The sequence below is a fragment of the Cebus imitator genome, unplaced genomic scaffold, assembly GCF_001604975.1.
Source record: "Cebus imitator isolate Cc_AM_T3 unplaced genomic scaffold, Cebus_imitator-1.0 Scaffold79, whole genome shotgun sequence".
NCBI classification, from domain to species: Eukaryota; Metazoa; Chordata; class Mammalia; order Primates; family Cebidae; genus Cebus; species Cebus imitator.
This window is the reverse complement of record NW_016107394.1, coordinates 6,870,938-6,885,920: the sequence shown is the minus strand read 5'-3', so window position 1 is coordinate 6,885,920 and position 14,983 is coordinate 6,870,938. Positions and strand designations below refer to the sequence as shown.

The following is a 14,983-nucleotide window of genomic DNA, read 5'->3' as shown; positions in this document are numbered from 1 at the left end:
ATGGCCAAGCCACACACACAGCCCTGTGTGCTGAGTGTGGGTGTGTTGGTGCTAGAGGAGGGCTTTGAGACATCCACACAGCACAGGAACTGACATGGCTTGCCAGGTCCCACAGCAAGAAGTGGGACTGCAGGACCCACCTGTGCCTGATGCCACCCTCACACGGCCCCTAAGAGGCAGAGAATCCCAAGGGTTGCTGAAACCCCAACCCAAGCATGGCTCGGGCCCGGTCTTCCTGCTTTGAGGCACCTTGCTGCCTGGATCTGGGCAGAGCAGTAGTGGCCAGTGGGGACTGGAGACCAGAGGTTGCCTCCCCAAGTGTTCAGGATGCGTACAGCTCCCGCACCACCCTGGCCAGGCTCAGCTGACCTTAGGGAGGGGAGGGACACAAGGGCATGGGAAAGAAGGGGAGAGGGTCCACCGGGACGATGGAACAGCCTGGCGGAGTGTGCCAGGAGCCAACTAAGTGTGCTTCCCAAGGGAGAGACATGATCTTCCTTATGTCTGTATTGGGGAAGGAAATTCCCACGGAGCAGAGCCCCAAGCGGTACCTGTTCACAGCAAAGTTCTCGAACCCAAAAATGTCCAGGAGGCCAATGGACCTGCGAGAGTTCTTCACATCCTGGGAGGGAGGCTTGTAAATCGCTGCATTGATCTTATCCACAATCCACACGAACAGCCGCCCATAGATCCCCTGAAAGGCAGCGATCAGCCACTGGCGCCAGCCACACTCTCCCCCAGGGGACAGGCCAGGCTCCTGGACCCTTTGTGGCCTCGCTCCAGCCCTTGCATGGATCAAAGCGCTGTGTGAAAACTTGAGCTGTTCCCTCTGCCTGGAGCACCCTTTCCTGCTTGAACAGTTCCTACACATTTTTCAAGGCTCTGTTAAGATAACAGCTCCTCTCTGAGAAGCCTTCTGTGACCCTGCAGCAGGGGAAGGAGCCCTCCTTATGGATCTCATCTCTCTGTCCAACCCTGATTATCTCTCAAGTCTCCGAACCCAGCCCAGGGCCTGGCGTGGTGGGTGAAGGCTCGATGAATGGCAAATGTGTGGCTATAGAAACAGGAGAGGCTGGAGGCCCTCCTACCTGACCCAGTCCCGCTCTTCTGTGTCTTCTGCAGAGAGACCAAAGAGGGTGTTCCCGGGACTGGGAGCAGCATGGCTGATCAAAGCAGGCCAAAAGCCAAGGGCCTGGGGTGGCCAGAGCTGGGAAGGCCCTGGAGGAGCACAGAGCCCAGCCCTCTCAGGCTGCATGGGCACCTGGGACCCGAGGAAGGCTGACTCCGGACCCAGGGCAGGCAGGGGTGGCAGTTCAGATGTCCACCCACCTCGCAGGACTCCTTGGCACCTGCCCATCAACAGCCCAACTTCCCGAGGGGTGGGGAGAGCAGCGGCCCCTTCCCTCCAGCCCACCTTGACGAAGGCATCGCGTACGTCCAGCGCCTGCTCCCTGCTCAGTGGGGTGGACACCGTCTCCCCGCGGGTGATGAGGGTGCGGCTAGTCAAGCAGCTCATCAGGTCTGGGGGGTTCACCTGGTGCAGGCGACACTCCAGGTGCTCACCTGCCTGCCTGCCCCTCCCCCCACCCACACCCAGACCCCTCCACTCTCTAGCACCAGCCTGGCCCAGACCACCGCCTCCGCTAAGCGCACTCGCCCCAGGGCCTAGGGACAAATCCTCCCCACCCATGGAAACCTGCCCCAGTCCTGCCTGAAAGGAACTTCTCTCTTCCTGGACAGCCCCGCTTAACTCCCTCCAGCATGTCACCTGGCCCTTCTAGGACCAGCCCTGACTCTGGCTTTATTCATCCCAGTTTTCCAACCCTAGTAAGTGTTTGCTAAAAGACAGACAGACTCAATGCATTTGACCCATGGACACCAGTGCCCTTTGCCCACATGTGGAGACTGAGGCCCAGAGGGCAGGGATGACTCACCCTGGGTCACACAGCCCAGGTCATCACAGGGCCCTCCCCTGCCCCATGCCATCCCCAGGGCAGCTCCTCCAGGACCCATGCCTAGCACAGGACCTGCACACAGTTGCTTCTCCATATTGAACAGAACTCTTCCAACTAGAGGTTCCTAGCAACACGGTTCCCACATCCCAGCCACGAGGGAAATGGAGCTCAACCCTTCAGAGGGACAGAAGCCATGGAAGGGAGAGAGGCCAGGCACTGACCTCAAGCAGCGATGCAGCTGTGGCCAGCGATGGGGAGAAGAGGACCTCACAGGCGTCCAGGTTTTCAAACGTGCGGGCTATTGGCAGCAAGGGACACAGCATCAGGGGAGGAAAGGTGGGTAACAGGAGCAAGGGGACAGTCCTAAGAGGACCAGGCTGCCACTCCTGCTGCAGGAGTCCTGCCCTGTCCAGGAAGGGCATCGGCACTGTGATTAAATGCTTCCCTGGGTCAAGGTGTACTTGATGAATGTTCTTACCATGAGTCTGCAGGCACCATGCGGGTAGGGACCACGTATGCCCCACACATGGCACCATGCCTGGCATTCAAGGAACAGACACTGGTCGTTGCAGCTCTCTCCCCACTTCTAGGACTCTTGGCAGCAGCCCTGACTCCTGTTAGACAGGCTTTGAGATCGCCTTTCCCGACATGTGCTCTGTTCTCTCAGGCCTCAGGACCTTTGCACAAGCTCTTCCCTCTGCTGGGTTACCCTTCTCTGTGTCTCTTAGTCTTTCAAGATTACTAGACTGTGATCTCCTTAATGCTGGAATCATTCATTGCCTGAGTGCATTTCCTGGGGCTCCTACTCTGCCTGGGGACCATGCTGGGAAGCAGGGGAAAGAACAGAGTGGGACCCGCCACCTGCCTCAGGGCGCCACCTGCGTCAGGGCGCCACCTCCCAGCCTGGCACATAGTGGGTGTCCAAGAATGAGTGAACATGTTCCCTTCCCTAGCCTTCTCCCTTTCCAAAAATGGCTATCCAGTCATTCACACCTTAGTATGAATTAGTTCAAAGATTTACCCTCTGTCTAAGACATTCGACTTTAAAGAAGAAACCAAATTTGAAATGGGTCTTAAAGGGTCCATAGACAACTCCCAATATACTTTAACTCTGCATCTCCATGGTGGAATGTCAGCACAGCGACACCACACCCAACAGATTTGGGAATTCTTCCCAGCTTTCGTCCCAAAGAAGGTACATGCTGGGACAGAAATTGAGCTGCCAACGCCGCATGGGCAGCAAGGTGCTGCACTGGCCTTGGCACAGGGGTGGGGCAGGGCAAGTGCGGCGCAGCCTCACCCTCATACTGCAGGTTGCCCAGGTGCAGGATGGCGGCCAGGAGCTTCGAGATCTCCCAGTTCTCGGTGTCAGTGAACATGAGCACCTTCATGGCGGAGCGGATGTTGGCGTACTCCTGGCTGTCCACCCGGCCCTCGCAGGTTATGCAGTTACCCTGGTGGGTGGAGTAGGAGGACGGGGTGCAGGAGGACGTCAGCATACCTCCAGAGGGGCAGTGCCTGGGTGTCTGCCCAAAAGACCCTTTCTGCCTGACAGGCCAGTCCAGCCTGGGGCCCCAGGCGCTGACCTCACCCGGTGAGCACCATAACTCCTCCAGAAAGTCTGCAGTCTAGAAAGCCTTTCCCAGGAGCTCATTCTCCACATCTGGGGGTGGTGGTGCCCTTTCTTCCCATGAAGAAGAGCAGGCAGGTCACTGATGCCAGGCCTGCCCCTGCTGCCCACCTGACAGTCACAGCACCTAGGCCCTACTAGGCTCCTGCAGCCCCCCAGGGATACCCACTCTCAGGGACTCACCCCCCTTGCCAGGTACAGCCTGGTACAGTGAGAGGAGAGGTAACTGCATATAAGCCGGGCATCAACAGGGGACGCGCCCCATTCTGTGTGTGTCTACAAGATGTGTTTGTGTGTGTGCACATGTATGTGCCAGCCAGCTACAAGAAAGTCCAGGAAGACTTGTCACATCTACAACACACACATATACATGCACACACACACACATACCTCCATGTGGCCTGGCCCAGCCCAGCCCAGGCAACCAGATGTGGGCTTTCCCCATGGCTAAAGGAGTGGTGGTCCCCAAGCCAGCCTGCCGTGTGCATGCCCCAAGGTCCCCCACTTGTTGCTTGGTGGCAGCAATGGCCAGGGGCCCACTTCTCCTTGGTGTCCAGACAGCAGCAAGAAGCTAGCACCTGAGCCCTGTGACCAGTGAGCCCTCAAGGCTGATCCGCAGCAGCCAGCTCCCTGCAATCCTAGGATGGGTGCCCCCCTACCCAGGCGCCCAGCTGGGCCTCACCATGGCCAAGTAGTTGTAGTCGGAGGCCTGGCCAAGGCCCAGCTTCTTCTTCTGATCCTCACTCATGCCCTCCAGCATGCAGTAGAACACATGGTAGTTCCTTTCATCTGGGGCCTGAAAGTGTGGGCACAGTGTTGGGGGCCAGGGAAGGAGGGCAGGAGGAGGCTATCAGGAACTAGCCTGGGACGATGGTTTACTATTTTAACAAATAGCTCTCGTGGAGAAATCCATGGCTGGGTTTCACAATGGGATTTCAGGCATGCAGGCAAGCAGGCAGCAACACGGGCAGGCAGGGGAGCATCTGGACCACGAAGACCCCTGAGGCCAAGGGCCTGGATCTACTCCCACCTCCCTTGGCTTAGACCCACCTGGCGACAGACGCGCGACTTCTCCAGCAGGTACTGCTCAATCTTGGCGCCCTCGATGGCTCCCCGCTTGTTGAAGTGGATGTCGATGTACTTTCCGAAACGGCTTGAGTTGTCGTTGCGGATGGTCTTGGCATTCCCGAATGCTACAGAGCAAGTAAGGTGTCATGGGCAAGCCCGCCCCCATTCCACTTCCTGGTCTCGCCCTCGGAGCCCCAGTCCTACCTTCCAGAATGGGGGTGGCCTCCAAGACCTGCTGCTCAATCCACGAGTGCTGTCCACTGATGGCTGCCAGGAACTGCAGGATCAGCTTCGTGCTCTCCGTCTTCCCGGCCCCAGATTCCCCACTGCAGAGGGAGGGAGGGGCAGGACCTGTCACAGCCCACAGGGACTCCCCACCTAACTGGAACTCAGCCCAGCCTGCCCCCATCCACCAGCTCCCCCAGCTGTAACATTGGCAGACAATATGGACCCTCCAGGGCTGGGGCAGGGCTCAAGGGCTCAGTGCACTACCACACTCTCCTTCACCTTCATTCAGACACAAATGCCCCTGCATCCCTACTTGCCATAGAGCACAACACAGGCTAGATGCTCAGTCAATGCTTTGTCTTTTATCCTCTGCCCAAAAGAAAATAGGAGCCTGAGATGCCAACTGACCATAACTTGACAGGAGCCACCAGTAAACAATGCTGGCCTCAAAAGCTAACACGAGCTTTGGTAGCATAGAGATTCAAGACTCAAGAAAGGGGAGGTGATTCCCTACATTGCTACATAACACTGAGTACATAAGATCTTGTTCCTTAGGAGCTTGATGGCCTTTCCAACAGCACAGGCAATCCCTAGAGGTATTATCAGGAGAGCAGAGCTGGAGCTCTAGGTCCTAAGCCTGGAGCTCCACCCAGGTGCTGGGCTGCCCACCTGATGATGCAGCACTGGTCACGGCTGTTGCGTTTCATGTTGAAGTAGCAGTTGTCAGCGATGGCAAAGATGTGGGGGGGCATCTCCCCAATCTTCTTGTTGGTATACTGGCGGATGTGCTCTGGTGAGTAGATGGAGAGCAGCTGGTAGGGGTTCACAGCCACCAGGATGGAGCCTGTGTACGTCTGCGGGCAGCAAGAGATGGGGAGCTCGCTGATTCCGTGTGGGAGACTGTGACTCTAGAAAGCTCTTGGGCTCTGCCCTGCTCTGGTGCTCTGGAGGGAAGAGTCCTGGCTTTGGAGTCATGTGGATAGATCTGGGGCCAGAATCCAGCCTCCTTAGGAGCCAGGGCAGGGCTTCCATCCAAGCACAGGTTCTGGCTTGGAGTTAGTGATCAGTGACATTTGATGAAGAGGGAGGTGGAGTCTCTAAGCCTCCTTCTCTTTAACTGTGAAATGAGTGTAACTGTGAAGATTAAAGAAGTGATATCTTTTAAGATTCACAGCACACAGTGGGTACTCTGCAAATTCTGGCTCCCATCATCGCTGCCAGGCTCTGCATCACAAACTTTTGGAGTGAAATTAATCAGCGGGACCAGTCCAGGGGAGGCCAGGCTGGTGAGGAAGAGGGACGTGGGAAATGAGCTATAAAGAACTGGGGTAAGTGGCTTGGGGACTGAGTGGGCCACACTCTCTGCAGCACTGCCCCAGGACAGAGGGAGATGCTGTACTCTGGGGGACAGAGCACCTCCAGCCATCCTGGGCAGCTCAGGCACACGGGCCAGGTGCACCTCAGAGAGCCTTCAGTGGGGTTCTCTACTTGGGCTCCTCTGTTGTCTTTAGGCAAGCCTTCCTATTGTGGTCTTGGGGTCCTGCCACAGGGGACAGCAGCCTGGCCCTCCTGCCACCAGAGCAGGGTGAGGCACTCGGGGTTGCTTCTCCGTCCTCCTGCCCCATGCCTCAAGCTTGAAAAGGTCAGGCAGGCCTAGACCATAATTGGCAGTGGATGTATTGATATCTGGGGCCTGGAGAAGCTGAAGAAAAATGTACAGTGGAGGTGACGGCCCACCCTCCCACTCACAGCAGAGCTGCAGCCATGCCCCAGCAGCCTCAGCCTATGGTGGCCATGCAGGGAGAGTGTGGCTGCAGGCACTGCGTGGTAGGGGAAATGGTCACCCTGGGGTCAGGTGTGGCCAAGACCCAGGCTCCAATCCTGGCCTTGGCTGGCCTACACCAGGAGAGTTGGCCAGAAATTGCCCTTCTCTGGGCCCAGGAAGACCTTCCTTTCCCACCTAAGCCTCTTCCTCCAAGCAGCCCATGGAGAGAAGCACTCGAGCCTCACTGTGCTGATCCACTAACTGCCACGAGAGCCAGGCAGGAAGAGCTGGGGTGGGGTGGGGGCAGGAGGCTGGAGGGGAGCAGCCAGGCCAAGCGGATAGCCAAATAAGACCTGAGCTGGAGCCAGCTCTCTGTGCCACACTCACCCACCCTCCGCAGCTGGTCTGAGGTTGCAAAGTGCAGAGCAGAAGAAAAGGAAGCTGGTCAGTGGGGAACAGGGGCAATAACAGCATTCTCCACAAACAGCACCCACATGGCCCAGGGCTGGCTGACTTCTCAGATCAGGACCAGCAGACCCTAGCCCCCCAGGCCCTTCTCTAGGACCCCTCAGCCACCATCCCCTAGAGCTCGGCCCTGCCCAGCCCGTGGGAACCAGTTAGATGCTGGTGGGAACCTGCACCAGACTAGGAACCAGTCACAAAGAACGTCCCTTTGACAAACCTCAGTTTGCTCATGTGTAAAGGGGGAGGTTAACACCCACCTCCCTTGGCTGTTGTAAAGGCTAAAGGGCAAAGACATAACTTTTACCAGGCATCTGGTACATAAGCACTACCTTCCTTTCTTTCTTTTGGGGCAGAGTCTCGCTCTGTCACCCAGGCTGGGTGCAGTGGCTCAATCTTGGCTCACTGCAACCTCCTTCTCCAATCCTCCTGCCTCAGCCTCCTGAGTAGCTGGGATTCCAGGCATGTGCCACCACGTCCAGCTAAACTTCCTTTTTGATATCTTCTTAATAATGTGATGCTCAGCCGTCTGGCTGGTGATCCCCACACAGCACAGGCTGATGCTATACAGTCATCCAATCACCCTTTACTGAGACACCCTGGAAGGCTGGGGTGTGAGGTTCCTGACGGAGGCACCTAGATCTGATGTGGTAGGGGTGTAGTGGAGGGAGAGCCAGGGGGCCCACCTATGGGTAGCGAGCACAGAGTGTGAAAGGGCATGACATTTGGGAGGTTTGCTGGTGAAAGGTCACCCTGGCAGTTGCGGAGGATGAATGACAGTCACCCAGGCTGGAGGCAGAGGCCGACTGAGACCTAATGAACCAGCCTCCAGGAGGATGTCAGAGCCCAGTGGAGGGAGGCCCTGGGAGCAGGCTCTGTGGCCACGTTCAGGGCATGGGCAGTCCAGAGACAGACGTGGGGGATGCTGAGACACTGTGAGAAGCTGTCCCAGGGCTGGGGCCAGGTCTTCCCCCACCCATGGCACCCACGGCATTCTCCACTCTGCTCACAGCCCAGAGGGCCCTCCTGTGCACAAACCCTTCGGCCCTGAGCCTCCTGATGTCCCCACTTGATGCCACCAGCATGTCTAGATCAGAGCTCTTCATTCCCTCCAACCCTGCTCTCTCCAGCCTTACCAACTCGACCAACAGCACCACCACAGGGCAGGAACTCGGGGAGCCTGTGGACGCCCCTCCCTCCTACCACCCCCCTCTCCATCTGCATTCCGCCTCCCTGGCTAGGCCACTCTCATTTCTCAGCAGCCCACTGCAGGTGCCTCCCCACCAGGCTCTCGGCTTCCACACTCAACCCCTCAACAATCCATTCTCCACTCAGAGCCATGCAGGCTTTAAAAATCTAACCACGTCACCCCCTGCTGAAAACCCTCCTGCAGTTTCCCATAGCCTAAGGACAAAGTCCAAATCCTTTTCCTGCCCACAAGGCCCCCAAGCCCTGGCCCCTGTCACCCTCATCAACCTCATCCCACAACCAAGAGGCTCTGGTCATATGAAACTTTCAGTTAAAAGCATCACACTCCATCCCTGCCATCTCAGACCAGGGACACACTTCCCTACCCCTTCACCCAGATAATTCCTTCTCATCCTTCAGTTCCAAGCTGAGATGATGCCTCTTCCAGGAAACCAGGCACCTTCCTGTACAATCATCAAACCCACAGGTCTCCTTCAGTGTGCCCACCTGACTCCTCTACAGCCCCAGTTCAAGGCCTCCTTCTCCCAAGGCCTAGCACCATGCACCGCACATAGGAGATGCTCAGCAACGTCTGCTGAGTGGCCGAAAGAGCAACTACCTCCATGGGCAGAAGTACTGGGTGAACAGCATCCACTGGCAGCCACAGCAACCAGCAGGGAAGGCAGCAAGGCGGACAGGCCTGTCCGCAGTACTGAGGCAGCCCCAGCCATGCTGACGGGAAGGGCGGCCAGGAGGCAGCCAGTGGAAAATCACAGAGCAGCATGGAAGGACGCTGCCATCTGTGCAGAAAAAAATGAATAATTTTGTATATATGTATGTAAGTATCTACCTAGCTACATCTCTAACTACAAAATAAATAATAGAAACAAGGCCTCTTTCCTCAGTAAGGAGGATTCTCTCCAGCAAGAGGGTGAGGGAGAGGGTGAGGGCAAGGGCAAACCCTCTTGGGCCCAGAACTTTGCAGTTACCACTCTGTCACCCCTTTTACTCCTCAGAAGGCCTGTAGAGGTCATATCCCCACTTTGCAGATGAGAGAAGTGAGCCTCCAGGAAGTGGGGAGACTTGCCAAGGTCACACAGCAGATGTGTGGGGAGAGGTGGGATGAATGAGAAACCCTGGCACCAGCGCCCCAGCTCTGGCCTCTCCACCTGGGCTTCCCCAAACCCCAGGAATGCACCCACGGGACTGGCAGAGCCAGTAGCCAGGGTCTCCGGAAGAGGAGGCTGGCCACCACTGGCAACAAGACCCTGGCCCTCTCCAGGCCTCAGTGCCCATTGGTCATCCAAGGTCTTAGCACTGCTCCCTGAACGCTCTGGTCTCTCTCTCTGCCTCTAAGGGTTCAGGTTGGCAGAGAATGAATGCCCAGACCTCTTGTCCAAATCTCTCGTAGCAAAACCTGACCTGTGGAGCTACAGGTTTGGTGGGGAGAGAGAAGGACTTTCCCCAAACCAGGAATACAGCATATGTGGTCCCTAGGGGTCCCCAGGAGGAGCTCATGGAGCCTCTCTGAGGCCACAGAGATGCAGCAGGAATCAATTTCACCTCTTCCAGGAAGTGCCCAGGCCTGTCAGCTCTGGGAAGTTCATTGGCATTTAGCATGCCATGGAAAACACATCCTGTGACCCAGAGGCCTTCCCAGAGTCATAGAGGTGCCCACATCATGTAGTCTCCCTGCTGTGCTTGAGGAAAGGCTGAGGCCAGAGAGGGACAGGGACATCCCCAAGGCCATATGCCGACTGGACGCCAGCCTCCCACCTCCCAGATGAAGGCTCCAGCCTCTGCTCAGCGTTTGGAGCCCTGGGTCCCCGCCAGCCCTGCCACCCATGGCGGGGACAGTCCTTGCTCTCTGGGACCATGCAGTGAGGGTTGCTAAGTGTTCTCTGAGGGCCTTTCCCCATTCTGGAGTACCTGGGGCTGATGTGTGGCCCTGGAGTACTCTCTTGGGCTCCTGGGGACAGGGAAGTTGGAGGCAGGCGAGTCCAGGACAGACAGTCAGGGACAGGGCATCCACCGGCCCAAGTCTGTGAGCTGGCCATGGCAATCAGAGGAAATCCTGAGTGCATGAGCTGTGCCCAGGGTAACCCAATCCATGAAGGGACAGGCAGTTGCCATAGTTAGGGACAGGTACAGTTTCCGGGTGGGACGATGGCCCGGTTGCTTCTTCAAAGCCCTGCTCTAATCCTATCTTATCCACCAAGTCGCAGAATCATGAACACAGAGTCAAGGAAACCTCTTTGAATCCTGCAGTTCTTGAGCATGGCTCTCTTGTCCAAGAGACACTGAGAATTTAAGGTCCGGGGGCTAATGGAGCTGAGGCCCTTCCAAGTGCCACAGCTTGGTTTCCTGGCCAGGCATCCTGGACAAGAAAGCAGCTTAGGCACCTGCCTGGACCCCTACCCCATCCCTCCACAAGGTACGGCCCTGCCTCCTCCCTCTCATCCAGAAAAGAAGTCAGAAAGGTTATGGTGAGAACTTCGAATGAGGCAAATGGTTCAGATTTGGGGGCTTTCTGGAGAACCCATAGATCCCTGAAATGATTTTCTTTGAAAACCCTCCTGAAGGATATAACATCCAAGCCATCCTCTGCTGGCCGCCCATGGGTCAGTTCACCACCCTCCTAATTTTACAAACAAGATTCACTGTGCCCACTGTGTCTGAAGTTTTTCCTCTCCTCTCCCTTATGAATCCTGTTTTTGTCTTTGTTCCTCGATGCAGCTGACCTACCGACTCCCTGGCATGAGGCCCGGCTTACCTGCTCAGTGGCTGACCTGCATGCTTCATGCCCCTGAGCTATGCTGACACACTGGTCTGCAGGGGCCCTGGCGGGACAACTCCCATATTACCCAGCTCCTTCCCTGAGATGGGGCACTCCGCCTCCTCCTCCTCCTGATGGGAGAGTGGGCCTTGGGTTCAGGCCTCGGATTCAGAACAATGACAAAGCATCGGCTCTGGCAGTGTTCCGCAGGGAGGTGGACAGGCTCCTGCTCACCTAAGGGTCACACTGCCCTGGCCTGGGTCAGTGGCCACAGAGAACCCCAGGACCCACCAGTGGCCACTTGTCCTCCAGGGAGAGGAGCAAAAAGGGGGTTGCCAAGAAGTGGAATGCAGACACCAGTGGGTCCTTGTGAGATACAGCAGGTGGGTGTCCCTGCCCTGGGCTCCAGTTCTAGCTCCTCCCCACTGGCTAGGTGATGCTGACATCTGGAGGTATCCTCCATGCTCTGCCCCTGTGAGTGCAGGTTAGGCCTGACTGAGGGACAGAGTGAGAGGGGCTTCATCAGTGCTGGAGGGCTCCTTGCAAAAGTCACTTCCTGTGCCCAAACAATGGATGGCAAGAACTGACATGTAGTCTCTCCTCTAGAGCCTGACCTAGAGTCAGACAGTGGCTGAGGAACCTCTCTGGCAGCTGAGGGGCCAGAATTCCAGGGCTTCTGAGAGGGACTGGACCTCTGGCCCCGAGAGCTCCTTACTGTGATTCTTCAGTGACAACACCTGGGGCTCCCTGAGACTTTTCCAGCCTGGGCCCTGGCACCCCTTCATGGTCCTGATAACCTGAGGGACACTGTGTCTGCTGATCACTCGCCAGCATGGCCCTGCCTCCAGCATCTATTCACACAGTGCCTCCTCCTGAATGCCAACTCTACCAGCCAATCTCACCCACCTCCAGAAGCTCAACCACAACTCCTGCAGACCCCATATATCCCCCAGTAATGTCCCTATTACCAGCCTTCCCTGGGCCTGTGCTCCGAGGTAATCGGGCTGGCCCTGCCTTGGGGGTTTCCCTCCTGCTCCCTGCTGGGGGTTGCACATCCTTGGTTTCCTTTGCCCTTGGGCTGCTGGAGAATGGGGCTGGGTCAGAGGCAGGCAGTGACCCCAGCACGGCACATCTCTGGGCCTGGCTAAACCTTGTGGAGCCTCAGTTTCCCTGTCTGCAACTGGGCTATTGGGCTAGAGCAGCAGTTCTCAGAGTGTGGACCAAAGACCCCTAGGGGATCCAAGACCCTTGCAGGAAGTCCGCAAAGCCAACTACACATCTGAGGCCAGATTTTCTTCCTACACTTCAGCCAAAACATCACATCAGAATGGACGTGAAGCAGAGATGAGAATCTGGTTGGCTTTATTAGGCCAGACATTAAAGAGATTTCAAAACACCTATAAAACAATGCTACTCTTCTCATCATTTTTTTTTTATTATTTTGGGAAATGTAGTCATTTTTAGTAAAAATGTTGTATATATTATCTTATAAAGGATATATTATGGTTACTCTTAAAAAATTAATCAATGTTTCTAAATATCTCAGTTTTAATTTCTAATATGGTAAATATCAATAGATATAACCCAGTATACAAAAGTCCTTTGGGATCCTCAATTATTTTTAAGACTTCCTGTGACCAAAAAGTGTGAGAACCTCTAGAGTAAATGATCTCCACAGATCCTTCTTTTTTTGCTCTTCTTTGACCTCAATCTCTTGAAATCTGCTCTGTCCCGTCTGGAAAAGACGTCTTTATTTGTCCTCTTGAGTCTGAAGGGGGAGGAGAGTGGTGTGTGTGTGCCTCTAATATCAAGGTTTGCGGAGTGGAGGAACAGAGCATGTTCCCTCCTTTAGCACCCTCCTAAGGATATCCATCTATCCCTATCCCTATCCATCCTCTCTTGGCCCTGAGGCCTGATGGCAGGTCCCGGTCCCTTAGCAAACACCCAGCCTGTGCCTGGGCAAACACCTGTGCCTGGGCAAAGCACCAAGCCTCTCACTGACTCTGCCCTGGCCTCCCAGTGGTTTCAAGGCCTGGAGAGGTACATGAAAACTGTGTAGTACCAACCGCTCCCCTCTCCAACCACAGACTACAGAAGCCACGGCCTAAGAGGGTGAGCCCCACCCCCCCCACGCCCCACCTCCCGCCAGGCGGCTGCGGGCAGGTGAGCCCCAGCAGGGGCCCCGGGGTCCAGCTGTACAGTGGACAAAGTCTCAAGAGGCGGGGCCCCGGCAGAGAGGGCGCGGCTGGAGGCGAGGTGGGCGTGGCCGGGGCGTGGTGAAGTGGGCGGGGCGGGGGAGGGGGAGGGGCAGGACAGGCCGGAGGGCGGAGGGCGGAGGGCGGAGGGCAGAGGGCGGGGCGGCACTCACATAAATAAGGTGGTCCCGATAGCGGATGAGCAGGTTGCGCAAGATGCCCGCCTCGTTGAGGTCCCCCAGGCGGATCATGTCCTCCACGCCGTGGACCGACGTGGGGTGCATAGGCTTGATGTGTGTGGCGTTTTGCGGCGAGATCCAGTGTTCCTGCGGGGAGCCAGCGACCAACGTCAGGGCACTCTCCCGGGGCCCAGGCTGCGCACTGCAGGGGAAGGGGCGGGGTGTGGTGGTGCAGGGCGGGATCGCGTGGTCTATGCCAACCCCGGTAAGGGCCAAACATCATCAATTCTAACAGGGTTAAGTCTTTCAGGATGATACCAGCCACCTCCACCCTTCAAGGATGGCTCATTCTCTTAGGGGAGCCTCTTGAAAATCTAAGAGGTTGGCAGGGCAGGGATTTTGGCCCTACTTGACTGCTGTCAGTAAGAGGATGAGAGTCCCCCAGGCCCTTTGCAGGTTGCAGTAGAAAGGGTAATAATTAGAGGTAGATAGACTTGGTCTCAAATTCAGATTCCAGTAAAAAAAAAAAAGCCATTAAAAAGTGATATCAGATAGTGTCAAGAATACCCCAACAAGTGTATGTGGTGGAGAGTCATGGGCTAGCTGCTTGAGATGGGGTGGTCACCACCCCTCTGAGGAGGTGGCATATGAGCTGAGGCACAAAGGAAGAGAAAGAGACGGCTGCAAAAAGATTGGGGGAGGGGGCGGAGGCTCCAGGCCCAGGGAACAGCAAAGCAATGCCTCAGGCTGCAAAGGCCTGGCATGTTCAAGGGAAAGCCAGAAGGCAGAGCGGTAGCAGTGGTGATGGGGTGAAGTGGACCCACCCACCCAGGAGGTATTTCCCAGGCTTGCTGATGACCTGTGGGAGCAAAGGGTGTGAACTCTCTGGACCTGTGAGCTGAAGTGGAGGACACAGGTCATCTGCCTAGCTCTCCTACTCTGCAGTGTTCCTCAGCTGCCCTGCGGTGGCATATGGGTGAGCATCTGGGAAGTGCACTGGCTCTCAACAAACTGGCAGAGCCCTGGCTTCCTCAGAGCACTGGGAGTCTCCCCACTCCTAGAGGGTCTCCAGCACCTTTGCACAATCTCAGACTCTCAGGGAAGTGTGACCACACGGCCCTCCCATCCCCAAATGCCAGGACCCAGTAGCCACAGGACCTGCCTTTTGGGGGAAATGGGGACCTTTCTGCCACCTCTCAGCTCACACCCTGAGTCTTGCTGGGCAGATGTGATGCACACACCATGTCCCCCCCACCTGCTCCTCCTCTGGGTCCCTTCTGGCATAGCCAACCCCAACAGCTGGACACTAGCACAAATCTGGATATCAGCCCCCTCCAGCACCACCCCAGTCCAACAGGTCACCCAGTCCTGCCCATTCAACCCTCGAAAAGGCTCCCGAGAGAGAGATCCAAGATGGCTGATCACTAGCAGCTCAGGATTGTAGCTCCCAGTGAGAGGGCAGAGAACGAGAGGACGCCACACCTTCAGATGAATTTTTGTTGCTCACGGACCAGGAGATTCCCAGCGGAGGAGCCCC

The 14,983-nt window shown here is 56.4% G+C and overlaps 1 protein-coding gene across 3 annotated transcripts in view; it reads right to left on the bottom strand.

The window, feature by feature from the left end:
• MYO7A (myosin VIIA) overlaps positions 1-14,983 on the bottom strand; it is a 90,964-nt gene that overhangs the window by 54,114 nt on the left and 21,867 nt on the right. For 2 of the 3 annotated variants that reach the window (XM_017533058.2, XM_037740143.1), the window contains 9 exons: positions 13,441-13,593; positions 5,551-5,735; positions 4,858-4,979; positions 4,636-4,778; positions 4,268-4,381; positions 3,256-3,409; positions 2,177-2,253; positions 1,415-1,534; positions 552-694 (listed from right to left, as the gene is read on the bottom strand). In XM_017533058.2, the coding sequence (XP_017388547.1) occupies positions 552-694; positions 1,415-1,534; positions 2,177-2,253; positions 3,256-3,409; positions 4,268-4,381; positions 4,636-4,778; positions 4,858-4,979; positions 5,551-5,735; positions 13,441-13,593 (1,211 nt within the window). The remainder of the gene's footprint in view (positions 1-551; positions 695-1,414; positions 1,535-2,176; positions 2,254-3,255; positions 3,410-4,267; positions 4,382-4,635; positions 4,779-4,857; positions 4,980-5,550; positions 5,736-13,440; positions 13,594-14,983) is intronic. The other variant, XM_037740144.1, reaches the window with a different exon arrangement.